Source organism: Ranitomeya variabilis, chromosome 5, assembly GCF_051348905.1.
Source record: "Ranitomeya variabilis isolate aRanVar5 chromosome 5, aRanVar5.hap1, whole genome shotgun sequence".
In the NCBI taxonomy this organism is placed as follows: domain Eukaryota; kingdom Metazoa; phylum Chordata; class Amphibia; order Anura; family Dendrobatidae; genus Ranitomeya; species Ranitomeya variabilis.
In genome coordinates, this window is record NC_135236.1 from 337,205,515 (window position 1) to 337,232,615 (window position 27,101).

General features: G+C 47.1%; 1 protein-coding gene and 1 long non-coding RNA gene across 2 annotated transcripts in view; one reads left to right on the forward strand and one right to left on the reverse strand.

The window, feature by feature from the left end:
• NAMPT (nicotinamide phosphoribosyltransferase) overlaps positions 1 to 21,395 on the reverse strand; it is an 82,632-nt gene extending 61,237 nt beyond the window's left edge. The window contains exon 1 of the mRNA XM_077264769.1: positions 21,170 to 21,395. Coding sequence (XP_077120884.1) covers positions 21,170 to 21,223 — 54 coding nt within the window. The 5' untranslated portion in view covers positions 21,224 to 21,395. The remainder of the gene's footprint in view (positions 1 to 21,169) is intronic.
• Positions 1 to 27,101, forward strand: part of LOC143773654 (uncharacterized) — a 370,734-nt gene that overhangs the window by 93,754 nt on the left and 249,879 nt on the right. The gene's annotated exons all lie outside the window — the stretch shown is intronic.

The following is a 27,101-nucleotide window of genomic DNA, read 5'->3' on the forward strand; positions in this document are numbered from 1 at the left end:
GCTGTTGGCCCTTGTCAGTGCGAAGCATGAGAACTGATTTGGCTAGGTGAGAGGCTCTGGACTGAGGTCTAAGGGTTACATAATAGGTCATCTATACAAGATTGGAGGGGATCCAACACCCGGCAACCCCAATCATCAGAGGTTATTTAATTCAGCAACAACCAAAACTAAGCGACGTAGAGGGAGGAACACCACTTCTCCGTGCATGGTTTAGTGGACTCTGCCACACACTGCCGTTTATACCACATTCAAATGAAGTGGAGAAAAAGCGGCCACTAATTAATGTACGGAGCTTCAGTGTGTCCCTCCGAGCCCAGCTTCAGTATGACCACTGGGAGGTGCTGGGTATCGGACCCCACTGATCTCTTATTATGACCCATCCTGCAGACAGGCCATCACTGTATCATTCCAGACAACCCCTTTAAGTCTACCTTCAATGTTCTGGAATTAAAATCAATCACTGTTAGCATGTAGTCCAAGCCCCTGAATTCAGCCACTTTCACTCAGTAGACGTCCGCGAATAGAAAAATATCCATTTTGTCACTTTTTAGCATTTATATATGTACACTAATTTGTGAGCAATTGAAATACACCATTTTATTGTACAAGCAATCAAAGATTAAAGAGTTGATGACTATTTTTTTTTTTTCATTTTTATTCATGGTCTATCCCTAAGATAGGCCACCAATATCTGATTACACTTCCACCAATCACCCGGCACCCCCAGACAATCAGCTGTTAAAGAACATAGAAGCGCTGTCATTTCTATAGTGGCTGCGGCCAGATACGGAATGCAATCCACATTGCTGGTTATAGCTAAATTAGTGACAAAATGAACAATTGGTAGAGAAAGATTGAACTTGATGGACCTAGGTATTGCTTGTTTTGTTTTTTTTCAACCTATGTAATCCCACCTCTTAAGTGTAAGGGTGAATCTGTAGTAACCAGTCATGATCACTACAGCCTTGATGGTGCTGCTGTGATCCGGCAGTATATGAGAATTTCCAGCCGCCGCTGCAAACAGCCGATTGGTGGGGGTGCCAAGTGTTGCATCCCCCACTGTCAGATATTGATGGCCTCTCAAAGACAAAGAAAAGCAAACATCTCATTTCAAATTTTACCATAAAATATTACAAATATAGAGAAAACTTTATAGTAGATCTCACCATAGAAAAATGTCATTTATCACTTCCTCTGTTCCACCTCCTGTCACACACTATATTTTCACTAGTAGAATCAGTCTTTATTAGGCCTCTTTCAGTCGTCAGTGTTTCCAATACGCGTGATGATAGTTTTCACACGTACCGGAGGCACTTACACAAGTAGACACATTCAAGTGAACGGTTTTGTGCACATGTCCGTGTGTTTTCACAGACAGTATGTCGGTGTGTTTTCACAGACAGGGTGTCAGTTTTTGTTTGTTTGTTTTTTTTAAGCCGCACAGGTCTCAAAATGTCCCACACACTTGATGACATCTGTACCGGCTCCTAGGAATCAGTGGTACTGTTAGCACGGTTTTCCAGCGTTGTGTACTGAAGACAGCTCACATCGTTGTCCCCAGCACCAGCAGGGGACAATGTTGAGAGTTGTATTCAACTGATAACAGCGAGAGCAGGCAGCGGCTGATGAGAGTATTCATCAGCCCCCACCTACGCTATAAATAAATACAAACAACGCCATGGGTTTCCCCTGTATTTCTGATAACCAGCCAGGCAAGACTGACAGCCGTGGGCTGCAACCCAAAGCTGTCAGCTTTTGCAAGGCTGGTTATCAAGAATATTCTAGAATGCTGTAGATAAGCCCTTGATGCCGGTGGGCTTAGCTCACCTTCGATTTTGGGGGATGACAGGTTCCCTTTAAAGGTGACACTAAAGACAGGACCAATACAGAAAAAAGGGTGGCAATGAGAATGGGATAATGATATAAAAAGAAGAAACAAAAAAAAAAAAACAAAAAAAAGAAGATGTGGTATCCTGGGCAGCCTGCTAATATGAATAGGATGCATATGTGGTTAATATATTACACCAAGCTAAGAAAAAGATGGGGATGGTTTAGTCACTTCCAGGGTTACAAGTTGCGAGTAACTGAGTGTCAAGTAGGATGCTGAAGAGTTTATTAAAAAACCAACCCATTCTAAGTTTGATCTGTTGTAGGTAGACCTCTTCCATAAATGATTTAGAATACTGCACTATGACCCAGGCATAATGAAGTACGGTACATAATATTTAACCTTTCGTGAAGACATGCATAATGACATAATATAATAAATCCTCCTCCATGATACATAATATACCACCTCTCCCATATTCAGAGTGAGGTATAATGTAATAATTCCTCTTCCTGAAACCGGTAATCCGATTCATGTTGTCCAACCCATGGAAAGCATGAATCAGAACCTAGCTGTACGATTGCAGCCAGGTGTATTTTTCCATAAAGGGGTTTCATAGAAGATAAACTTTGAAGATGATAGGTATGGGGTCATGGCCTGGAGACACGACCAGGTCCGGCTCTTCTCGGGGATGCTACAGGTGATTGACAGGTTCTGCCTCTGTACACACAAGAGAGGAAGACCTGTCAATCAACTGCAGGAGTGCTGGGAAGAGCCAGCAGGGTCCAGCGCCTAATTATTCTCGTCTGTCTATGGTCACTGGATCTTTAAAGCATATTTTCTCTAAAACGCTCAAGCATTTAAGATAAAATTATATTTGGCTGCAATCGTGCAACCAGGCTGATTCATGCTGCCCACAGTTTGTGCTGTATGCAACAGATGACTGGATATTAGTGTGTTAAGTGACTTGAGGTCATCTGTTTACCGATGGACGGCCATTTAACGCCATTTAACAGCCTGTTTACACAGACCGACCAGATTTCCTACGACCTCACAACTATCACTATGCACATACAATATTATGTTTCTTGGCAGCACATAGGAGGATTTTTTAAACCTGCTTAAAAAATAAATGAAATAAATCACCTCATCCAATGAGCGAGCATCTGGAGCACATGCTTACTACGCATTTCAAAAGTCATTACGAAAATAGGCCAGGATTTTTATTTTTAAAGATACAGTTTTAGGGCAATTGACAGAAAAGGGCGTTTCCAGACATTTCTGGAAAAGAAACAGGGAAAAAAAGAAAAAAGAAAAACCACCGGAAACTACCTACATGTCCGAATGCTCAATAGCTTATCATCCAACACAGCTCTGCATAACACCTCCATTTTGAAGCGGTCAGGGATTGCTGTATGCCGGATTATCAATGAAAGGACTAACGATCAGATTATCTCTCTCAATTCCCACAAACATTGATTCTCCCTATAAAAAAAGGTAGTGCTGTGATCAATTTTCACACACAACACGGTTTTACTGAAGAGAAACAGTTCTTCCCCTCAATGGACAATACACAAACTGCCCAGCATGTGAAACACCATCCATTCAGAGAAGAAAAAAAAACAGGGAGAAGTAGAGAAAGCTCTGTTCACATCTGTTACAGACTTCCACCAGAAATATACATCAATAAACATTTAAGTCCAACAGAAGCCTGCTACATATGTTACTATATAGGTATACATTTCCTATAGGCTACCCGTATTCCTCTGCATGATACACACCACAAATAGTGTGGGAGGAGGGGCATGGAAAAGGACACAATATTGAGGTCGGGGTATCAGCTACCTATCGTATGTAGGCAGTGAGCCTTTCAAGCGTACACTCTAAAATGTAAGGCCACAACACGCAAAGAGGACAATCAGGCGACATACGGTATAGTGGAGATAACTTCATGTTCATTGTATGAGACATCACAAAAGCAGAAGATCAACATCAAGGTCCTGTTAATTGATTGCATATGAGAGTGACATAAAGGGATTATCCCCAGTTGACCCGAGAGCCCCTGTCTCCTCTCCGGAGCGGCAGTAGCGCTTCCCCCCGATCACGCTGAAGAACCCAGCGGTGGCGGCCTCAGGCACCGTACCAGCAGCCTCAGGGGTCTCCCTGCTGCCGGATTCCGACTGGCCGGAACGACCAGACGACATCTTCATGCAGGTACCGCACTGAAGGTTCCCGGTCAGGGACAGGAAACCAACTGATGCGAGGGAGAGGCACCGCCCTTTTATATGTAGGTTTCCTGTCCCTGAAGGGCAGATCCCCTCTGTCCGTGGTGCTGTCATGGGAGACTGAGAAATTACTGTTATACTGTAGCTTTTTCTATGAAACTATACATCAATATGTTCAGCTCCTTTTGGGGGGCACACTTCATAATCAATGTGACAGATTCACTTTAAGTTTTATTTATGGTACTAAACCCAGGAGCCAACTAGCCCCCCCAAAAAACTAAAAATGGCCACTTGAGAGCTGCAATGGGCTCCCGGAGTCTACAGTTATCTGTCCATTCCTTCTATCATCCAGTATTCATGCCACAAGACAGAATTTTTACTAGGCACAGCATGGATTTAGTTTGGAGGAGAATAAAGTTTCTCAACTCTGAACAATAACCCAACAGCTTATAAAGTGGACAACCACAAGATTACAGCAATTAGCAGCTGCCAACAAATGTTAACAAGTTTGTAATTACAATATTTCTTCCAACTACACCATGACTTTTTCCTCAAACCTGTCCTTAAATACCACCATTTAACCGTAAAGCAGGATACCCACTTTTCACACCCCTCTATTCCAGTGTCATGTCCCCAAACATTCTGCTTACCCATCCTGGAGCAGTGATGTCACATATACCCTAGGTGACCGCTGCAGCCAATCACCACACTCAGTCATCTTGAGGTCAGTGATTGACTGCAGTGGTCACAAGCTGCACATGATGCCACTGCTCCACTCATGGTAAACAGAAAACTATTGGGTAGCATTATAGACACAGTGCTGGTCAATATCCATAGGCGGCCATTGTTCTCAGGCAGTGCAGATCCCATCTGCGTAGGACGGTAGTCTCGAGAACAGTTAACTTTTTTTGCAGCCCAAAAGATCATTGCAAGCAACAAATGAGCATTTTACTCATTCATCAGAAGATCAGCAATCTGTGTATGCTGCAAAATTATATTAAATGAACGCTCTCAGGAATGCTTGTTCCGGGCAGTGTAAATGCACCTTGAGGAGAAAAAAAAAAAAAAAGGGAGCAGAAAGGATGTTAGGACATGTTGAGAGCAAGATCCAGATGTTACTGCCCTGCTTATACAAGTTCTCACCTAAGGGTATGTGTACATGTTAAGGGATTGCAGCAGAACGGCCTGCCGCAGCTCCAGGGCAGGGGAGGAAGCAGAGAAGTATACAGACAGGACAGCTGGAGATCACAAAGGATTCTTTGAAGTAAAACTTTTTTTTTTTTTTTTTAAACAATGTTTTACGTCAAAGAATCATTTGTGATCCCATGCTGTCCTGTATTCTATCTTATGCCCAGGAGCTGTGGTATGATCAGACCATGTCCCTGTACTGTCAGACACAGACATTACACAGCACACAGCAGGGGCACATTTATAAGATTATCTCAGCACAGGAACATTTTATTTAATCACATGCAGTTGTGGAACTTATTATTTTTCCAAGATCTAGTGATTAAAGTCAACTTCAAAATTAACTTTGTTCATGGGAAAACTTTTAGTTTATTTTTAATAGAAGCAATACGGAATGCCGTGACGGTGTGCACAGCCCCGAATTACTACCGACGCTGGCACTGCCTACGTGATGTGTACACAGTCAATATGCATACTCCCAGCCACATTCCGACTAGACGTGTGTGGCCTGGCTTGTACTGAGCGAAGCCCTATAGGTCTAGTTGGAATGTAGCCAGAAGCATGCATTTTAAATCACAGTCACATGAAGCTTTGTCTCTCCGCCGGCTCTGGAGAATCCTCACAGTGAGCTACACGCAACATGAGGATTCACATAGTGACGGCAGACTTCTGTGTTAAGCCTGGACAACCCCTTTAAATGTTTGCCCATATATAGGATAGTTTTTAAGTTAATGTGTATGGCCTGTGAATGATGTTACAAATATCGAAATAGCCCTTAGCAGGAAAAAAAAGGCTCCCTGCCCCTGCTATGGATACACACATAAATGGAACCAATCATCTGATTCATGTAAGGTATATAATTCTCTGAAAAGTTCCAGCATAACAAAAAAAACAAAAAAAAAAAAAAAGTACTTTTAAAATCTGTTCTCTGCTCGGCTCCTTCTAGGTCTCTCGTTGTAGAGACCTGTCACTCACCTGCAGCAGTGCTGGAAAGAAATGGCTGGGTGCGTAGCAGGACTTGGCTCATCTCTGGCCATGGTCCCAAGCTGGACCTTTAAACGATTCTGCAGGCTTGGATTCATGCTCTCCGCTATTTGGGCAGCATAAACCGAAATGACAGGTTTGCTTTAAAAGACAATTTGAGAAATGAGAATTCTCACTAGACTGGTTTAACTGGTATTCTAAAATACATTTCTGAGATTTTTTTCAGTCCTCAAATACTCCCACTTGATTAGCCAATGCTTGTGGCAGAATAGGCAACACAAGTGAAGCAAAATATACAAATATTGTAACTAACACTTTGTAAGAGCTTGTGAGTGACACTTGTATCCATCAGCTTTGTGTTCTGAACATGATGCAGGTTTTATGAAAGGGAGATTCCAATCTTAAAGGAAATCTGTCAGCAGCTTTTTTGCTGAGTAAACTGACAACAGCATAATGTAGGGGCACAGAGCCAGCGAGAAGTATATCACTTATGGGGCGCTTGGTGCAGTTTTGATAAAATCTCTGTTTTCTGTATATATAGCGATGTTCAAAGTGCTGAGCTGTGTATAACCCCTCCCGATTGTCAGCTTCCTGTGTACACTGTACATCATCAGCAAACAGCTAATCACGGGTAGATACACAGATTAGCTGTACTGCTACTCTCCTGCTGATAAAACACTGATTGTATTTAAACTACAGAAAGTTGGTGAGAATGTGACCAGTCCTGGAATCACACACTCTGCCCCTACAGCATGCTGATCTCAGATTTCATAGCAGAAACCGGATGACTGATTCCATTCAAGAAATTGATGATACTGATTGTATTCTTTGAGCTACAGTACCATAGAACAACTGCTACACAGTGTATGGAGCTGCTGTGTCCTGGTTCCGTTCACTGTGTACATCTGGCCACTGCAAGAGCAGATAACTAGTGGATATGGGTTACGGCTGTTGAGCCCTCACCAATATGATGTTTATGAACATCTTAGTATTGTTAGGTCATCAAAATAGTAAGCCTAGAAAAGCCTTTGAAACACTGCTCAGAAATGCAATGCAGGTGTACTTAAATAAGCATGCCCATCAAAATTGTTTGAAAACAGACTAGCTGGATACTTCTAAGCTCTATGTAGAAACAGGAAGTCTATTTTCCCTGCATGAGTCAGCATTGGAACTACAATTCAAAGTCCCTGGCAGGAGGAGAATCAGAGCATCTGGGTCAGCAGTTGAAGATTGGGATGACTCCTACAGGGAAAAATTGACCTCCTGTTTCTACATAGAGCTTAGATGGATTTAGCTAGTCAGTTTTTCATCAAATGATGTCAGACATAATGGAAAAGAAAATAATTAGCTGGGTAGAAAGACAAAATGAGCAAAATTGTAAATACACAGTGCCATATAATATGGTGACTGCAATATATTAAGAGGATAAAAACTTTAATGGGAGTGTTTCATTAAGTTCTTCACAGCATACGCCATATACATACGCAGCGAGCCTGCCCCATAGCTAAAAGACGATGGCTGAGTATTTTAGCCTGGATCTGTCACTGTTAACCTTTAAAACGTTACTGTCAATCTCCAAACAGCGGCATTTAATTTGCACCGAACAGCGCACGCATCCCTTCTTCCACCCATCAGCGCACCTGTGACATGATCACGGGTCGCCGATGGATTGTCATAACAGCCGGGGGTCAGCTGATGACCTCCGTATTTGTCATTATGGAACTCTCCAATACAGAGTATTCCCCATACAGAATAACGGGGCCCTCATAATGCCCTGTACAGAATAATGGGGCCCTCATAATGCCCTGTACAGAATAACGGGGCCTTCATAATGCCCCGTACAGAATAACGGGGCCTTCATAATGCCCCGTACAGAATAACGGGGCCTTCATAATGCCCCGTACAGAATAACGGGGCCTTCATAATGCCCCGTACAGAATAACGGGGCCTTCATAATGCCCCGTACAGAATAACGGGGCCTTCATAATGCCCCGTACAGAATAACGGGGCCTTCATAATGCCCCGTACAGAATAACGGGGCCCATATAATGCCCCATACAGAATAATGGGCCCAATATAATGCCCCATACATTCAAAAAACAAAAATAAATCAAATACTCACCTCTCCTTGTTGGCTGCAGGTCTGGGCTCCTCAGTGTTGCAGTCTTCTGCCTCTCTGCGCTGTGACTGCTCGGAGGGAAGGGTGCACAGTAGTGACGTCATCGCGTCCTCTGCCCTAAGACGTCACAGAGTCAGAAAATGCGGAAGACACTGGAGCTGAGAAGGAACAGGGAGAGATAAGTATTGCAAGTGCTGGAGCCCTGAGCAAGTGGGGTGAGCCCCACTCGCAGGCGTTAGCACTGGGCTCCCCCGACTCACGGGCGCAATAGCGTGTCGGTGTCCCTGACGGGTTGGTCCCCACCCGTTTGCACAGGGGCCCAGCACTTGTAATACTTACCTCTCCCTGTTCCTCCGGGTGGTGACACCAGCCCTGGGTCTGACCACAGGAACCATTGTGAATAATAGCAGACATGTCCATACTTTCCCTGTAGCATTAAAGGAAACCCGTCACGAGAAAAAAAAAAAATGTTATTAACCTGTAAATATGGGGTTAATCTGAAGGTTAATAACGTTATAATGCTGGCTGGCACCTGCAGGTAGCCCAAGGCTGTGTGGAGAAAATGAACTTTGCTCCCCCTGGCAGCATTTTGGTTTCAGTCACAGGGGCTGTACCGGCGCGGGTTCAGTTACCACTCCGAGAATACAAAATGGCGTCTCTAACCACACACCCCGGCCCTGACTGACAGCCCCAATGCACAGGGCACGGTTACAGCCACCGCTCTGCATACTCAGAGCAGTTAGTGAACCAGCTGCCCCCGTGACTGAGACAGGAACGCTCCTGGGAAGAATAGAAGTTCACTTTCTCCCCGTGCAGACGGCAGCAAACATTATAACGCTATTAAACAGCGTTTTTTTTTTCTGGTGACAGGTTCCCTTTATTATGTGCACAGTGCCTAGCCAACTCTAATACAAAGCCATAGGCCCATCATGTGCTGACATACACTTGTCCCAGATTGTATACGGCTCTGTACGATTTGGAGGATGCAAAGTCATTGGTGAGGGAAAATGGTGTAAAGAAAAGTCACGTGGGCAATACAAACACGGACCAGTGCCAAGTCCAACAGACCACGATATGAGTCCCTGCACGCTGGCATCAGTGGCGTACTCTGACCCAACTAACCCTCCCCCAGCTGAAGTGTAAAATATACACATGAAGTGGGATCACCTAAGGCAAACAGTCACCTGTTCCTCCCGCAGCGTGCCCAAGGACATGATTCTGTGAGAAAAAACTCATTGTGACACTTCAGAGGCGGAGGAGAAATGCTATATTGGTACACAACACGGATGTGGGGACGGTTTTAGAACATGAAACAGGTCGTGTGTGCAGGCAGCGCTGCTCCCTGGGAGCCATGGAAATGCTATTCCAGCACTGACCTTGGGGAAGCACTTTGCCCTGGCTGAGACGCCACAGACGACATGACATTGCACGGCTATAAACAGACAAGGGGCAATCGGCTGCCCGAGCTGTATAACACTGGGCATGGTATGGCGCTATGCCCGCTTACAAGAAAATCACATTATAGACCTTAATGGACGGCCAGGGATACAGTTATACATGCAATTTACCACAGTAGAAAAAGAAAACCTTATTTCTCATCTACTTGTAGTCAAAGGAGTGAAGGTGATTTTTGGGCAACTTTTATAAAACTCTATTTTATTCTTCTCCTTTCATATATGTAAAATAGGACTAGGTTTGACACCAGCCAGTTACCCAAATCGGGAAATATCATATATTGCCCCCACGTCAAGTTGTATATAAATAGATGCTAGGAAAACACCATTTATGACTAAAAATTAAATCATAACCCACCCCATCCTTATGTGTATAACATAAGCAGGACTATGGGGACCCCATCATTGATGGCCCCCATCTCCTCTCAGGATCAGTGAGCCATCCCCCTCCCATACCGCTCACCTGAATACACCTAGGACTATGGAGAGCGACACTGGATATTGTAACTGGATCCGAACGTTTCATTGTCCAGCATGGATGTGTTACACAGATCATTCACTACACATCACAGCGTTTATTAACTAGTTATTAACAAGCCCCAAAACTGGTCCATTACTTATCAGGGTGCATTTACTTATCAGATTTGATTCCATGGGTTCTGCACTTAAATTTGCATTAAATCTACGTCACATGGCACAAAAAAAAAAAAAAAGTGTCTGACCTATTGTAAGGCTAAATTCACACATGTATTATACGATCCGTGCTTGGATCAGAATACCCAGCCCAATCACGGGGCTCCTGTCTTACTTTATACCAAAGTAATATTGCACGACTCGTTAAAGGGTTGATTGTGACTTGTAGGATCGCTACTTCCAACAGGTGGCGCTATAGAGTTAAGTCCTCTTTTTCTCAGAAGAGGCAATTTGCATATTTAATTTCCCAGAGGAGCATTGCATGGTGAATAAGCCTCCTTACCTTGACAAGCCAGAGCCGGTATGTCACTCTCCATAAGGAGAAACGTTACCCCTTAGACCCCAGTCCAGAGCCTCTCACCTAGCCAAATCAGTTCTTATGCTTCGCACTGACGAGGGCCAACAGCCCGAAACACCATGTCTGCGAATTGAGATACTGATTTGGCTTTTATCCTAAGGGTACCGTTACACTAGACGATTTACCAACGATCACGACCAGCGATACGACCTGGCCGTGATCGTTGGTAAGTCGTTGTGTGGTCGCTGGAGAGCTGTCACACAGACAGCTCTCCAACGACCAACGATGCCGAAGTCCCCGGGTAACCAGGGTAAACATCGGGTTGCTAAGCGCATTGCCGCGCTTAGTAACCCTATGTTTACCCTGGTTACCATTGTAAATGTAAAAAAAACAAACAAAAAAAAAACAAAGCAGTACATATTTACATTCCGATGTCCGTCAGGTCCCTCGCCGTCAGCTTCCCGCACTGACTGACAGTGCCGGCCGTAAAGCACAGCACAGCGGTGACGTCACCGCTGTGCTCTGCTTTTACTTTACGGCCGGCACTCACAGTCAGTGCGGGAAGCCGCCAGCGGGGGACGTGACAGACATCAGAAGGTGAGTATGTACTGTTTTTTTTTTTTTTTTTTTTTACATTTACAATGGTAATCAGGGTAAACATCGGGTTACTAAGCGCGGCCCTGCACTTAGTAACCCAATGTTTAACCTGGTTACAAGCGAACACATCGCTGGATCGGTGTCACACACACCGATCCAGCGATGACAGCGGGTGATCCAGCGACGAAATAAAGTTCTGGACTTCTAGCTCCGACCAACAATATCACAGCGGGATCCTGATCGCTGCTGCGTGTCAAACACAACGAGATCGCTATCCAGGACGCTGCAACGTCACGGATCGCTGTCGTTCTCGCTGGAAAGTTGCTCAGTGTGACGGTACCTTAAGTCATATTGCACGACTCGTCAAAGGGTTGATTGTGACTTGTAGGATCGCTACTTCCAACAGGTGGCGCTATAGAGTTAAGTCCTCTTTTTCTCAGAAGAGGCAATTTGCATATTACAGTACCATATACAGGTCCTTCTCAAAAAATTAGCATATAGTGTTAAATTTCATTATTTACCATAATGTAATGATTACAATTAAACTTTCATATACTATAGATTCATTATCCACCAACTGAAATTTGTCAGGTCTTTTATTTTTTTAATACTGATAATTTTGGCATACAACTCCTGATAACCCAAAAAACCTGTCTCAATAAATTAGCATATCAAGAAAAGGTTCTCTAAACGACCTATTACCCTAATCTTCTGAATCAACTAATTAACTCTAAACACATGCAAAAGATACCTGAGGCTTTTAAAAACTCCCTGCCTGGTTCATTACTCAAAACCCCCATCATGGGTAAGACTAGCGACCTGACAGATGTCAAGAAGGCCATCATTGACACCCTCAAGCAAGAGGGTAAGACCCAGAAAGAAATTTCTCAACAAATAGGCTGTTCCCAGAGTGCTGTATCAAGGCACCTCAATGGTAAGTCTGTTGGAAGGAAACAATGTGGCAGAAAACGCTGTACAACGAGAAGAGGTGACCGGAACCTGAGGAAGCAGTGGACTGAGTCTGGTGTGGAAACATCCAGAGCCACCGTGCACAGGCGTGTGCAGGAAATGGGCTACAGGTGCCGCATTCCCCAGGTAAAGCCACTTTTGAACCATAAACAGCGGCAGAAGCGCCTGACCTGGGCTACAGAGAAGCAGCACTGGACTGTTGCTAAGTGGTCCCAAGTACTTTTTTCTGATGAAAGCAAATTTTGCATGTCATTCGGAAATCAAGGTGCCAGAGTCTGGAGGAAGACTGGGGAGAAGGAAATGCCAAAATGCCTGAAGTCCAGTGTCAAGTACCCACAGTCAGTGATGGTGTGGGGTGCCATGTCAGCTGCTGGTGTTGGTCCACTGTGTTTCATCAAGGGCAGGGTCAATGCAGCTAGCTATCAGGAGATTTTGGAGCACTTCATGCTTCCATCGGCTGAAATGCTTTATGGAGATGAAGATTTCATTTTTCAGCACGACCTGGCACCTGCTGACAGTGCCAAAACCACTGGTAAATGGTTTAATGACCATGGTATTACTGTGCTCAATTGGCCTGCCAACTCTCCTGACCTGAACCCCATAGAGAATCTGTGGGATATTGTGAAGAGAAAGTTGAGAGACGCAAGACCCAACACTCTGGATGAGCTTAAGGCCGCTATTGAAGCATCCTGGGCCTCCATAACATCTCAGCAGTGTCACAGGCTGATTGCCTCCATGCCACGCCGCATTGAAGCAGTCATTTCTGCCAAAGGATTCCCGACCAAGTATTGAGTGCATAACTGAACATTATTATTTGATGTTTTTTTTGTTTGGTATTAAAAAACACTTTTATTTGATTGGTCGGGTGAAATATGCTAATTTATTGAGACAGGTTTTTTGGGTTATCAGGAGTTGTATGCCAAAATCATCAGTATTAACCCCTTCCCGACATTTGACGTACTATCCCGTCGAGGTGGGGTGGGCCCGTATGACCGCCGACGGGATAGTACGTCATCATCGATCAGCGGCGCTCACGGGGGGAGCGCGGCCGATCGCGGCCGGGTGTCAGCTGCATATCGCAGCTGACATCCGGCACTATGTGCCAGGAGCGGTCACGGACCGCCCCCGGCACATTAACCCCCGGCACACCGCGATCAAACATGATCGCAGTGTACCGGCGGTATAGGGAAGCATCGCGCAGGGAGGGGGCTCCCTGCGGGCTTCCCTGAGACCCCCGGAGCAACGCGATGTGATCGCGTTGCTCTGAGGGTCTCCTACCTCCCTCCTCGCCGCAGGTCCCGGATCCAAGATGGCCGCGGCATCCGGGTCCTGCAGGGAGGGAGGTGGCTTACCGAGTGTCTGCTCAGAGCAGACACTTCGTAAGCCTGCAGCCCTGCACAGCAGATCGTCGATCTGGCAGAGTGCTGTGCACACTGCCAGATCAATGATCTGTGATGTCCCCCCCTGGGACAAAGTAAAAAAGTAAAAAAAAAATTTTTCCACATGTGTAAAAAAAAATAAAAAAAAAATTCCTAAATAAATAATAATAAAAAAAATATATTATTCCCATAAATACATTTCTTTATCTAAATAAAAAAAACAAAACAATAAAAGTACACATATTTAGTATCGCCGCGTCCGTAACGACCCAACCTATAAAACTGCCCCACTAGTTAACCCCTTCAGTAAACACCGTAAGAAAAAAAAAAAAAAAAACGAGGCAAAAAACAACGCTTTATTACCATACCGCCGAACAAAAAGTGGAATAACACACGATCAAAAAGACTGATATAAATATCCATGGTACCGCTGAAAACGTCATCTTGTCCCGCAAAAAAAAAGCCGCCATACAGCATCATCAGCAAAAAAATAAAAAAGTTATAGTCCTGAGAATAAAGCGATACCAAAATAATTATTTTTTCTATATTTTAGTTTTTATCGTATAAAAGCGCCAAAACATAAAAAAATGATATAAATGAGATATCGCTGTAATCGTACTGACCCGACGAATAAAACTGCTTTATCAATTTTACCAAACGCGGAACGGTATAAACGCCTCTCCCAAAAGAAATTCATGAATAGCAGGTTTTTGGTCATTCTGCCTCACAAAAATCGGAATAAAAAGCGATCAAAAATGGTCACGTGTCCGAAAATGTTACCAATAAAAACGTCAACTCGTCCCGCAAAAAACAAGACCTCACATGACTCTGTGGAGCAAAATGTGGAAAAATTATAGGTCTCAAAATGTGGAGACGCAAAAACTTTTTTGCTATAAAAAGCGTCGCTGGTTTCACACTTGCGTTTTTGTCTGCAGCGTTTTTTGCACAAAAAACCGCATGCGTTTTTTCCCTATATTTGACATTGAAAACGCATGCGGTTTTTTTGTACGCGTTTGGTCGCGTTTTCAAACGCATGCGGTTTTTTTCTGCATGCGTTCATTTTCAGAAATACAACCTGCAGTATTTTCTTGCGTTTTTAAGCACATGCGTTTGTTTGCGTTAAAAACGCATGCATTTTTATCGAAAAAAAACAGAAAACACACTGAAAAGCCACCCACCACCATCAAGGTGATAAAGGGATCCAAACCCTAACCCTAACTCTACCCCTAACCTCACCCCTAACCGTTTAATGAACATTTTCTGACAGTCATAGTGCCACGTATTTCAGTGCCACGTATTTCAGTGCCACGTATTTCAGTGCCACGTATTTCTGTGCCACGTATTTCTGTGCCACGTGTTTCAGTGCCACGTGTTTCAGTGCCACGTGTTTCAGTGCCACGTATCATGTATTTCAGTGCCACATATTTTAGTACCACGTATTTCAGTGCCACATATTTCAGTGCCACGTATTTCTGTGCCACGTATTTCAGTGCCACGTATTTCAGTGCCACGTGTTTCAGTGCCACGTATTTCAGTGCCACGTATCACGTATTTCAGTGCCACATATTTTAGTACCACGTATTTCAGTGCCACGTATTTCAGTGCCACGTATTTCAGTGCCACGTATTTCAGTGCCACGTATTTCAGTGCCACGTATTTCAGTGCCACGTGTTTCAGTGCCACGTGTTTCAGTGCCACGTATTTAAGTGCCACGTATCACATATTTCAGTGCCACGTATTTCAGTGCCACGTATTTCAGTGCCACGTATTTCAGTGCCACGTATTTCAGTGCCACGTATTTCAGTGCCACGTATTTCAGTGCCACGTATCACATATTTCAGTGCCACGTATTTAAGTGCCACGTATTTCAGTGCCACATATTTCAGTGCCACGTATCACGTATTTCAGTGCCACGTGTTTCAGTGCCACGTATTTCAGTGCCACGTATTTCAGTGCCACATATTTCAGTGCCACGTATTTCAGTGCCACGTATTTTAGGGCCACGTATTTCAGTGCCACGTGTTTCAGTGCCACGTGTTTCAGTGCCACGTGTTTCAGTGCCACGTGTTTCAGTGCCACGTATTTCAGTGCCACGTATTTCAGTGCCACGTATCACATATTTCAGTGCCACGTATTTAAGTGCCACGTATTTCAGTGCCACATATTTCAGTGCCACGTATCACGTATTTCAGTGCCACGTGTTTCAGTGCCACGTATTTCAGTGCCACGTATTTCAGTGCCACATATTTCAGTGCCACGTATTTCAGTGCCACGTATTTTAGGGCCACGTATTTCAGTGCCACGTGTTTCAGTGCCACGTGTTTCAGTGCCACGTGTTTCAGTGCCACGTGTTTCAGTGCCACGTGTTTCAGTGCCACGTGTTTCAGTGCCACGTATTTCAGTGCCACGTATTTCAGTGCCACGTATTTTAGTGCCACGTATTTTAGTGACACGTATTTCAGTCACGTTTAGGGTTAGGGTGAGGGGTAGGGTTAGGGTTAGGGCTAGGGTTGGAGGTAAAGTTAGGGTTAGGGTTTGGATTACATTTACGTTTGGATTAGGGTTGGGATTAGAATTATGGGTGTGTCAGGGCTAGGGGTGTGGTTAGGGTTACCGTTGGGATTAGGGTTAGGGGTGTGTTTGGGTTAGGGTTTCAGGTAGAATTGGGGAGTTTCCACTGTCCAGGCACATCAGGGGCTCTCCAAGCGCGACATGGCGTCCAATCTCAATTCCAGCCAATTCTGCGTTGAAAAAGTAAAACAGTGCTCCTTCCCTTCCGAGCTCTCCCGTGCGCCCAAAAAGGGGTTTACCCCAACATATGTGTTATCAGCGTACTCGGGACAAATTGAACAACAACTTCTGGGGTCCAAGTTCTCTTGTTATCCTTAGGAAAATAAAAATTTGGGGGGCTAAAAATCATTTTTGTGGGAAAAAAAAGATGTTTTATTTTCACGGCTCTGCGTTATAAACTGTAGTGAAACACTTGGGGGTTCAAAGTTCTCACAACACATCTAGATAAGTTCCTTGGGAGGTCTAGTTTCCAATATGGGGTCACTTGTGGGGGGTTTGTACTGTTTGGGTACATCAGGGGCTCTGCAAATGCAACGTGACGCCTGCAGACCAATCCATTTAAGGCTGCATTCCAAATGGCGCTCCTTCCCTTCCGAGCTCTGTCATGCACCCAAACAGTGGTTCCCCCCCACATATGGGGTATCAGCGTACTCAGGACAAATTGGACAACAACTTTTGGGGTCTAATTTATCCTGTTACCCTTGTAAAAATACAAAACTGGGGGCTAAAAAATCATTTTTGTGAAAAAAAAAAAGAATTTTTATTTTCACGGCTTTGCGCTATAAACTTTAGTGAAACACTTGGAGGTTCAAAGTTCTCAAAACACATCTAGATAAGTTCCTTGGGAGGTCTAGTTTCCAATATGGGGTCACTTGTGGGGGGTTTGTACTGTTTGGGTACATCAGGGGCTCTGCAAATGCAACGTGACGGCTGCTGACCAATCCATTTAAGTCTGCATTCCAAATGGCGCTCCTTCCCTTCCGAGCTCTGTCATGCGCCCAAACAGTGGTTCCCCCCCACATATGGGGTATCAGCGTACTCAGGACAAATTGGAAAACAAATTTTGGGGTCCAATTTATTCTGTTACCCTTGTAAAAATACAAAGCTGGGTGCTAAAAAAATCATTTTTGAGAAAAAAAATAAAAATTATTTTCACGGCTCTGCGTTATAATCTGTAGTGAAACACTTGGGGGTTCAAAGCTCTCAAAACACATCTAGATAAGATCCTTAGGGGGTCTACTTTCCAAAATGGTGTCACTTGTAGGGAGTTTCAATGTTTAGGCACATCAGGGGCTCTCCAAACGCAACATGGCGTCCCATCTCAATTCCAGTCAATTTTGCATTGAAAAGTCAAATGGCGCTCCTTCCCTTCCAAGCTCTGCCATGCGCCCAAACAATGGTTTACACCCACATATGGGGTATCAGCGTACTCAGGACAAATTGGCCAACATTTTTTGGGGTCCAATTTCTTCTCTTACCCTTGGGAAAATAAAAAATTGGGGGCGAAAAGATCATTTTTGTGAAAAAATATGATTTTTTATTTTTACGGCTCTGCATTATAAACTTCTGTGAAGCACTTGGTGGGTCAAAGTGCTCACCACACATCTAGATAAGTTCCTTAGGGGGTCTACTTTCCAAAATGGTGTCACTTGTAGGGAGTTTCAATGTTTAGGCACATCAGGGGCTCTCCAAACGCAACATGGCGTCCCATCTCAATTCCAGTCAATTTTGCATTGAAAAGTCAAATGGCGCTCCTTCCCTTCCAAGCTCTGCCATGCGCCCAAACAATGGTTTACACCCACATATGGGGTATCATCGTACTCAGGACAAATTGGCCAACATTTTTTGGGGTCCAATTTCTTCTCTTACCCTTGGGAAAATAAAAAATTGGGGGCGAAAAGATCATTTTTGTGAAAAAATATGATTTTTTATTTTTACGGCTCTGCATTATAAACTTCTGTGAAGCACTTGGTGGGTCAAAGTGCTCACCACACATCTAGATAAGTTCCTTAGGGGGTCTACTTTCCAAAATGGTGTCACTTGTAGGGAGTTTCAATGTTTAGGCACATCAGGGGCTCTCCAAACGCAACATGGCGTCCCATCTCAATTCCAGTCAATTTTGCATTGAAAAGTCAAATGGCGCTCCTTCCCTTCCAAGCTCTGCCATGCGCCCAAACAATGGTTTACACCCACATATGGGGTATCATCGTACTCAGGACAAATTGCACAACATTTTTTGGGGTCCAATTTCTTCTCTTACCCTTGGGAAAATAAAAAATTGGGGGCGAAAAGATCATTTTTGTGAAACAATATGATTTTTTATTTTTACGGCTCTGCATTATAAACTTCTGTGAAGCACTTGGTGGGTCAAAGTGCTCACCACACATCAAGATAAGTTCCTTAGGGGGTCTACTTTCCAAAATGGTGTCACTTGTAGGGGGTTTCAGTGTTTAGGCACATCAGGGGCTCTCCAAACGCAACATGGCGTCCCATCTCAATTCCAGTCAATTTTGCATTGAAAAGTCAAATGGCGCTCCTTTCCTTCCGAGCTCTGCCATACGCCCAAACAGTGGTTTACCCCCACATATGGGGTATCAGCGTACTCAGGACAAATTGTACAACAACTTTGGGGGTCCATTTTCTCCTGTTACCCTTGGTAAAATAAAACAAATTGGAGCTGAAATAAATTTTGTGTGAAAAAAAGTTAAATGTTCATTTTTATTTAAACATTCCAAAAATTCCTGTGAAACACCTGAAGGGTTAATAAACTTCTTGAATGTGGTTTTGAGCACCTTGAGGGGTGCAGTTTTTAGAATGGTGTCACACTTGGGTATTTTCTATCATATAGACCCCTCAAAATGACTTCAAATGAGATGTGGTCCCTAAAAAAAAATGGTGTTGTAAAAATGAGAAATTGCTGGTCAACTTTTAACCCTTATAACTCCGTCACAAAAAAAAATTTTGGTTCCAAAATTGTACTGATGTAAAGTAGACATGTGGGAAATGTTACTTATTAAGTATTTTGCGTGACATATGTCTGTGATTTAAGGGCATAAAAATTCAAAGTTGGAAAATTGCAAAATTTTCAAAATTTTCGCCAAATTTCCATTTTTTTCACAAATAAACGCAAGTTATATCGAATAAATTTTACCACTAACATGAAGTACAATATGTCACGAGAAAACAATGTCAGAATCGCCAAGATCCGTCAAAGCGTTCCAGAGTTATAGCCTCATAAAGGGACAGTGGTCAGAATTGTAAAAATTGGCCCGGTCATTAACGTGCAAACCACCCTTGGGGGTGAAGGGGTTAAAACAATAAAAGACCTGACAAATTTCAGTTGGTGGATAATGAATCTATAGTATATGAAAGTTTAATTGTAATCATTACATTATGGTAAATAATGAAATTTAACACTATATGCTAATTTTTTGAGAAGGACCTGTACATATACAAGGCCATTAGCTCAGGTCCGGTGACCCAGTGGTCAGAATGGGTATTGCAGTAATGCGCACATAAGGCCAATTTCACACTTCTGCAATTCAAAATCCATCTGGAAACTGTTATTTCTGGATCAGACCCAAACAGCCTATCAGACCACTGCAAATCTGGAAAACACATGATGAGGACATGCGAAAATATCCTAAGAGCCCACTTACACTGGACCACCGTAGCTGTTACAGGGGTATTCCCCTCTGCAAGATCCTATCCCAATATGAAGTAGGTGTAATAATATTAGCAAATACGTCCAGTTAGAAATGTAGTATAGTTCCCCTGATAACCCATGTCACTTACTTCATGTGCAGGGCATTTCAGTAGCTTAGGTATCCATGGTTATGACCACTAGCAACCAGCTGTCACTATATTAGTGGTCATAACCATGGATACCTAAGCTACTGCAATGCCCTGCACATGAAGTAAGCGACATGGGTTATCAGGGGAACTATACTACATTTCTAATTGGACGTATTTGCCTATTGGGATAGGATCTTGGAGATGGGAATGATTCTTTGGCAGTCGTTGAACAGTCTGCTTTGACAGGTCGCTCGCACTTCTATGTGCACAGTACAGAGATCCTGAATATCATGTTCTCTGCAGCACACTACTGTTTACACAGGATGTGCTGCAGAGAAAGATTATTTTTAAAGCAAGCTAAAATTAAATTTCACCCAGCGAACAAGTGGTTTCCTTGTTTTTTTGGTGATCAGGCTGCAGGAACAAGAAGTTCTAAGACGGACACTAGCTCCCGATTGCTGGCCTCTGTGGTCCCTACGGTCCAGGTGTAGTCCTTGCCCCCATCGGCTTCCTTTCTCCCCTTGTCTCAGGGGTGCGGGTGAACAGGTAGAAGAAAACTGATGCCAGGAACGTCTCCATAGTGCTCTATGGGATCATTCCTGGCAGTTGTTGTACAGGGCTGGTCCTAGGGGAAAATCATAAAGCACAACTCTTAATTTGGTGCAAAATGGATTAGGACTCACCATAAACCAGAAGCCAGGACGCAGGCGTGAACAGAACCGAACGGCGTGCTACGTGATCATCGCATAAATGGACAGCAGTATATTACTGACGTCTGAGGGTCTCACTAGGAGGGTCCTGGGGGCTTCCACCAAGTAATGACTCCTGCTGGATCCTCACCACATGGAGCACAGGGAGTCAGCCTGTGATCAGGAGCTCCTGCAGGATCTGCAGCCCCGGCTGTGCACTATGTGCCAGGGGAACTACAAGTACCAGGGCACTGCCAGGGAGCACCGCTGACCTTCACACCACATGCCCCTGCGTGCCAGCACAGGATGCGAGGAGGCCATGAGCCCCGCTACACTGAGGTGAGTGCCCTGGCACGGCGCAGCAGCCCCCCAGCCCTCACCTTATAAGAATCGGTGGCCAGCAGGATATTGAACTCCGGCTCCCCACATTCCATGGCCGCACCGGTGACTGACAACGCGCTCCGCGACTGCTCGGTGAACAATACTGGACCGCGCCGCTCGCCGTTCTTCTATACCTTTCCCAGTGCCAGGCTAGGGGGCGTGGCCACAGCCATGACGTAGATGGGCGTGGCCGCCTCCCAAACCTTTTCACACTCGGGGCAGCTCAGTGAGCAATGAATGGTGACGTCATATCGGCAGCCGGGCTGGGCGCTCATTGGACAGCTCGAGGCACCGGATTCGCCCACCAGCACGTGTGCAAGCCGCGCCCCCAAAGCTCTGCCTGCTGCTGTCAGTTTCGGTTTTGTGGAAAGGGAGAAAGATTCCAGTATGAGGAAGAGAAACCAGAAGATGCTCCGTCACCCACGTACTGGTGTCTGAGATACTGGAAAGGGCGCCGCTTACAGGAATGTGTCCCAACCTATGCACTGACTAGGGGAACTCCTGTCTCCTGAACTCTGCAGCCATCATAGTGCGGGGTGTAAGATGCAGGATGAGGGCTCCTGCCAGATATGTGGTGTCACCTGTGGGAAAGCCAAGTGTAGAAGTGCCTGTAAATTATATAGGCGTATGCATGCTCTCCGCACAGGTCGGCCCTCGCTCTCCGCACAGGTCCACGCACGTTGCTCTCCGCACAGGTCCACGCACGTTGCTCTCCGCACAGGTCCACGCACGTTGCTCTCCGCACAGGTCCACACACGTTCTCCGCACAGGTCCATACAGGTTGCTCTCCGCACAGGTCCATGCACGTTGCTCTCCGCACAGGTCCACGCACGTTGTTCTCATCACAGGTCCACACAGGTTGCTCTCCACACGCAGGTTGCTCTCCGCACAGGTCCACACACATTGTTCTCCGCACAGGTCCACGCACGTTCTCTGCATAGGTCCACGCACGTTGCTCTCCGCACAGGTCCACGCACGTTGTTCTCCGCACAGGTCCACACACGTTGTTCTCCGCACAGGTCCACGCACGTTCTCCGCACAGGTCCACGCACGCTGCTCTCCGCACAGGTCGGCCCTCGTTCTTCGCACAGGTCCACGCACGTTGCTCTCCGCACAGGTCCACGCACGTTGTTCTCCGCACAGGTCCACGCACGCTGCTCTCCGCACAGGTCGGCCCTCGTTCTTCGCACAGGTCCACGCACGTTGCTCTCCGCACAGGTCCACGCACGTTGCTCTCCGCACAGGTCCACGCACGCTGCTCTCCGCACAGGTCGGCCCTCGCTCTCCGCACAGGTCCACGCACGTTGCTCTCCGCACAGGTCCACGCACGTTGCTCTCCGCACAGGTCCACACACGTTCTCCGCACAGGTCCATACAGGTTGCTCTCCGCACAGGTCCATGCACGTTGCTCTCCGCACAGGTCCACGCACGTTGTTCTCATCACAGGTCCACACAGGTTGCTCTCCACACGCAGGTTGCTCTCCGCACAGGTCCACACACATTGTTCTCCGCACAGGTCCACGCACGTTCTCTGCATAGGTCCACGCACGTTGCTCTCCGCACAGGTCCACGCACGTTGTTCTCCGCACAGGTCCACACACGTTGTTCTCCGCACAGGTCCACGCACGTTCTCCGCACAGGTCCACGCACGTTGCTCTCCGCACAGGTCCACGCACGCTGCTCTCCGCACAGGTCGGCCCTCGCTCTCCGCACAGGTCCACGCACGTTGCTCTCCGCACAGGTCCACGCACGTTGCTCTCCGCACAGGTCCACACACGTTCTCCGCACAGGTCCATACAGGTTGCTCTCCGCACAGGTCCATGCACGTTGCTCTCCGCACAGGTCCACGCACGTTGTTCTCATCACAGGTCCACACAGGTTGCTCTCCACACGCAGGTTGCTCTCCGCACAGGTCCACACACATTGTTCTCCGCACAGGTCCACGCACGTTCTCTGCATAGGTCCACGCACGTTGCTCTCCGCACAGGTCCACGCACGTTGTTCTCCGCACAGGTCCACACACGTTGTTCTCCGCACAGGTCCACGCACGTTCTCCGCACAGGTCCACGCACGCTGCTCTCCGCACAGGTCGGCCCTCGTTCTTCGCACAGGTCCACGCACGTTGCTCTCCGCACAGGTCCACGCACGTTGTTCTCCGCACAGGTCCACGCACGCTGCTCTCCGCACAGGTCGGCCCTCGTTCTTCGCACAGGTCCACGCACGTTGCTCTCCGCACAGGTCCACGCACGTTGCTCTCCGCACAGGTCCACGCACGCTGCTCTCCGCACAGGTCGGCCCTCGCTCTCCGCACAGGTCCACGCACGTTGCTCTCCGCACAGGTCCACGCACGTTGCTCTCCGCACAGGTCCACACACGTTCTCCGCACAGGTCCATACAGGTTGCTCTCCGCACAGGTCCACGCACGTTGCTTTCCGCACAGGTCCACGCACGTTGTTCTCCGCACAGGTCCACGCAGGTTTCTCTCCAAACGCAGGTTGCTCTCCGCACAGGTCCACACACATTGTTCTCCGCACAGGTCCACCCACGTTCTCCGCACAGGTCCACGCACGTTGCTCTCCGCACAGGTCCACGCACGTTGCTCTCCGCACAGGTCCACGCACATTGCTCTCCGCACAGGTCCACGCACGCTGCTCTCCGCACAGGTCCACGCACGCTGCTCTCCGCACAGGTCGGCCCTCGCTCTCCGCACAGGTCCACGCACGTTGCTCTCCGCACAGGTCCACGCACGTTGCTCTCCGCACAGGTCCACGCATGTTGCTCTCCGCACAGGTCCACGCACGTTGCTCTCCGCACAGGTCCACACACGTTCTCCGCACAGGTCCATACAGGTTGCTCTCCGCACAGGTCCATGCACGTTGCTCTCCGCACAGGTCCACGCACGTTGTTCTCATCACAGGTCCACACAGGTTGCTCTCCACACGCAGGTTGCTCTCCGCACAGGTCCACACACATTGTTCTCCGCACAGGTCCACGCACGTTCTCTGCATAGGTCCACGCACGTTGCTCTCCGCACAGGTCCACGCACGTTGTTCTCCGCACAGGTCCACACACGTTCTCCGCACAGGTCCACGCACGTTCTCCGCACAGGTCCACGCACGCTGCTCTCCGCACAGGTCGGCCCTCGTTCTTCGCACAGGTCCACGCACGTTGCTCTCCGCACAGGTCCACGCACGTTGTTCTCCGCACAGGTCCACGCACGCTGCTCTCCGCACAGGTCGGCCCTCGTTCTTCGCACAGGTCCACGCACGTTGCTCTCCGCACAGGTCCACGCACGTTGCTCTCCGCACAGGTCCACGCACGCTGCTCTCCGCACAGGTCGGCCCTCGCTCTCCGCACAGGTCCACGCACGTTGCTCTCCGCACAGGTCCACACACGTTCTCCGCACAGGTCCATACAGGTTGCTCTCCGCACAGGTCCACGCACGTTGCTTTCCGCACAGGTCCACGCACGTTGTTCTCCGCACAGGTCCACGCAGGTTTCTCTCCAAACGCAGGTTGCTCTCCGCACAGGTCCACACACATTGTTCTCCGCACAGGTCCACCCACATTGTTCTCCGCACAGGTCCACGCACGTTGCTCTCCGCACAGGTCCACGCACGTTGCTCTCCGCACAGGTCCACGCACGTTGCTCTCCGCACAGGTCCACGCACGTTGTTCTCTGCACAGGTCCACGCACGTTGTTCTCCGCACAGGTCCACGCACGTTGTTCTCCGCACAGGTCCACGCACGCTGCTCTCCGCACAGGTCCACGCACGTTGCTCTCCGCACAGGTCCACACACGTTCTCTGCACAGGTCCACGCACGTTGTTCTCCGCACAGGTCCACGCACGTTCTCCGCACAGGTCCACGCACGTTGTTCTCAGCACAGGTCCACGCACGCTGCTCTCTGCACAGGTCGGCCCTCGTTCTTCGCACAGGTCCACGCACGTTGCTCTCTGCACAGGTCCACGCACGTTGCTCTCCGCACAGTTCCACGCACTTTGTTCTCCGCACAGGTCCACGCACGCTGCTCTCCGCACAGGTCGGCCCTCGTTCTTCGCACAGGTCCACGCACGTTGCTCTCCGCACAGGTCCACACACGTTGCTCTCCGCACAGGTCCACGCACGCTGCTCTCCGCACAGGTCGGCCCTCGCTCTCCGCACAGGTCCACGCACGTTGCTCTCCACACAGGTCCACGCACGTTGCTCTCCGCACAGGTCCACACACGTTGTTCTCCACACAGGTCCATACAGGTTGCTCTCCGCACAGGTCCACGCACGTTGCTCTCCGCACAGGTCCATGCACGTTGTTCTCCGCACAGGTCCACGCAGGTTTCTCTCCACACGCAGGTTGCTCTCCGCACAGGTCCACACACATTGTTCTCCGCACAGGTCCACCCACGTTCTCCGCACAGGTCCACGCACGTTGCTCTCCGTACAGGTCCACGCACGTTGTTCTCCGCACAGGTCCACGCAGGTTGCTCTCCACACACAGGTTGCTCTCCGCACAGGTCCACACACATTGTTCTCCGCACAGGTCCACGCACGTTGCTCTCCGCAGAGGTCCACACACGTTCTCCGCACAGGTCCACGCACGTTGTTCTCCGCACAGGTCCACGCACATTTTCCGCACAGGTCCACGCACATTCTTCTCCGCACAGGTCCACGCACGCTGCTCCCCGCACAGTTCGGCCCTCGTTCTTCGCACAAGTCCACGCACGTTGCTCTCCGCACAGGTCCACGCACGTTGCTCTCCGCACAGGTCCACGCACGTTGTGTTGAGGGAGGATCTAAATTGATCCTTCACGGTTGACTCAGTGATTTCCAATTTAATCTACAGGGCTTTGCCGGCAACTGAAAATGACCAGACGGAGATGTGTGCCTCTGTATGGGGGATCGAGCAGATCTCTGGCCCCCATTTTATTGTGTATCGCTTTTCATAATCATAGAAATTATACTTCAACCAATCAGCATAAGAACACGCTCACAGTTCTTAACCTATAAGAATGCAGGAAAAACTTAACCCATGAGTATACAGAAAAACCAGAAACTACATATATGGTCATATCTTCTTGGCATAGTATGTGTTTTTCTAACAGGTGCCTCAGTCTTGTATAGCGATACACCACCGAATCTATTATCTGGCTCGAGTCAGAAGACTCAAGGTCTTTATACCAATTATGAACCATAGCCCAGTTGAATAACAGGCTTGTGAACAACAAGATAAAGTTACTTCATGGCAGCTGTAACCTTTTACCTAATTAAATAACAAAATTTATCTTTAAGCAACAAGAAAATGGAGTCGAAAAGCACAAAATGGAGAACCTTTCATAATTTGTTCCTTCACATTCCCCCCTAGATAAATTTTGTTAACTAATGTCCAGCATCAGAGGTACTATCCCAAGCTCTAAGCTCGAGGGGTACTGGTCTTCACATGACTGGTGCCATGTTACCAGGCATGGCTGTTGCGGCGTACCCATCCCCCCTGTATACTAGAATTTACGAATAACAATTATTGATAACAGTAGTGGGGATCTTTTGAAGATAGCCATGCGCTTGGCTTCAACATCTTCCTCAGATATCTTTGTGAAATCGGTGTAGAGAAGAGCAGGGGTGACAACGCTTTTGGTATCATCATTAGTTGTCTTAGTGCAGAGTTTCATAGGAGTGATAAGGAGGACTTGGTAGGGACCATCATACAAGGGTTCTAGTCCGTGTTTTCTGACATGGCTTTTCACGACCACAAAACCACCAGACTTCAAGTTGTGACAAGTGTCGGTTTCTGCTTAATCTGGAAAGGAAGAAGAAACTAAAACATAGATGTTAGCAAGATTTTTACTAAGCTGAATAACATATTGAACAGCACGGTCAGTTTCTTCTCATAACTACTGAGACTGAAAATTTGCAACTGGGGGCCTGGTACCAAACAACA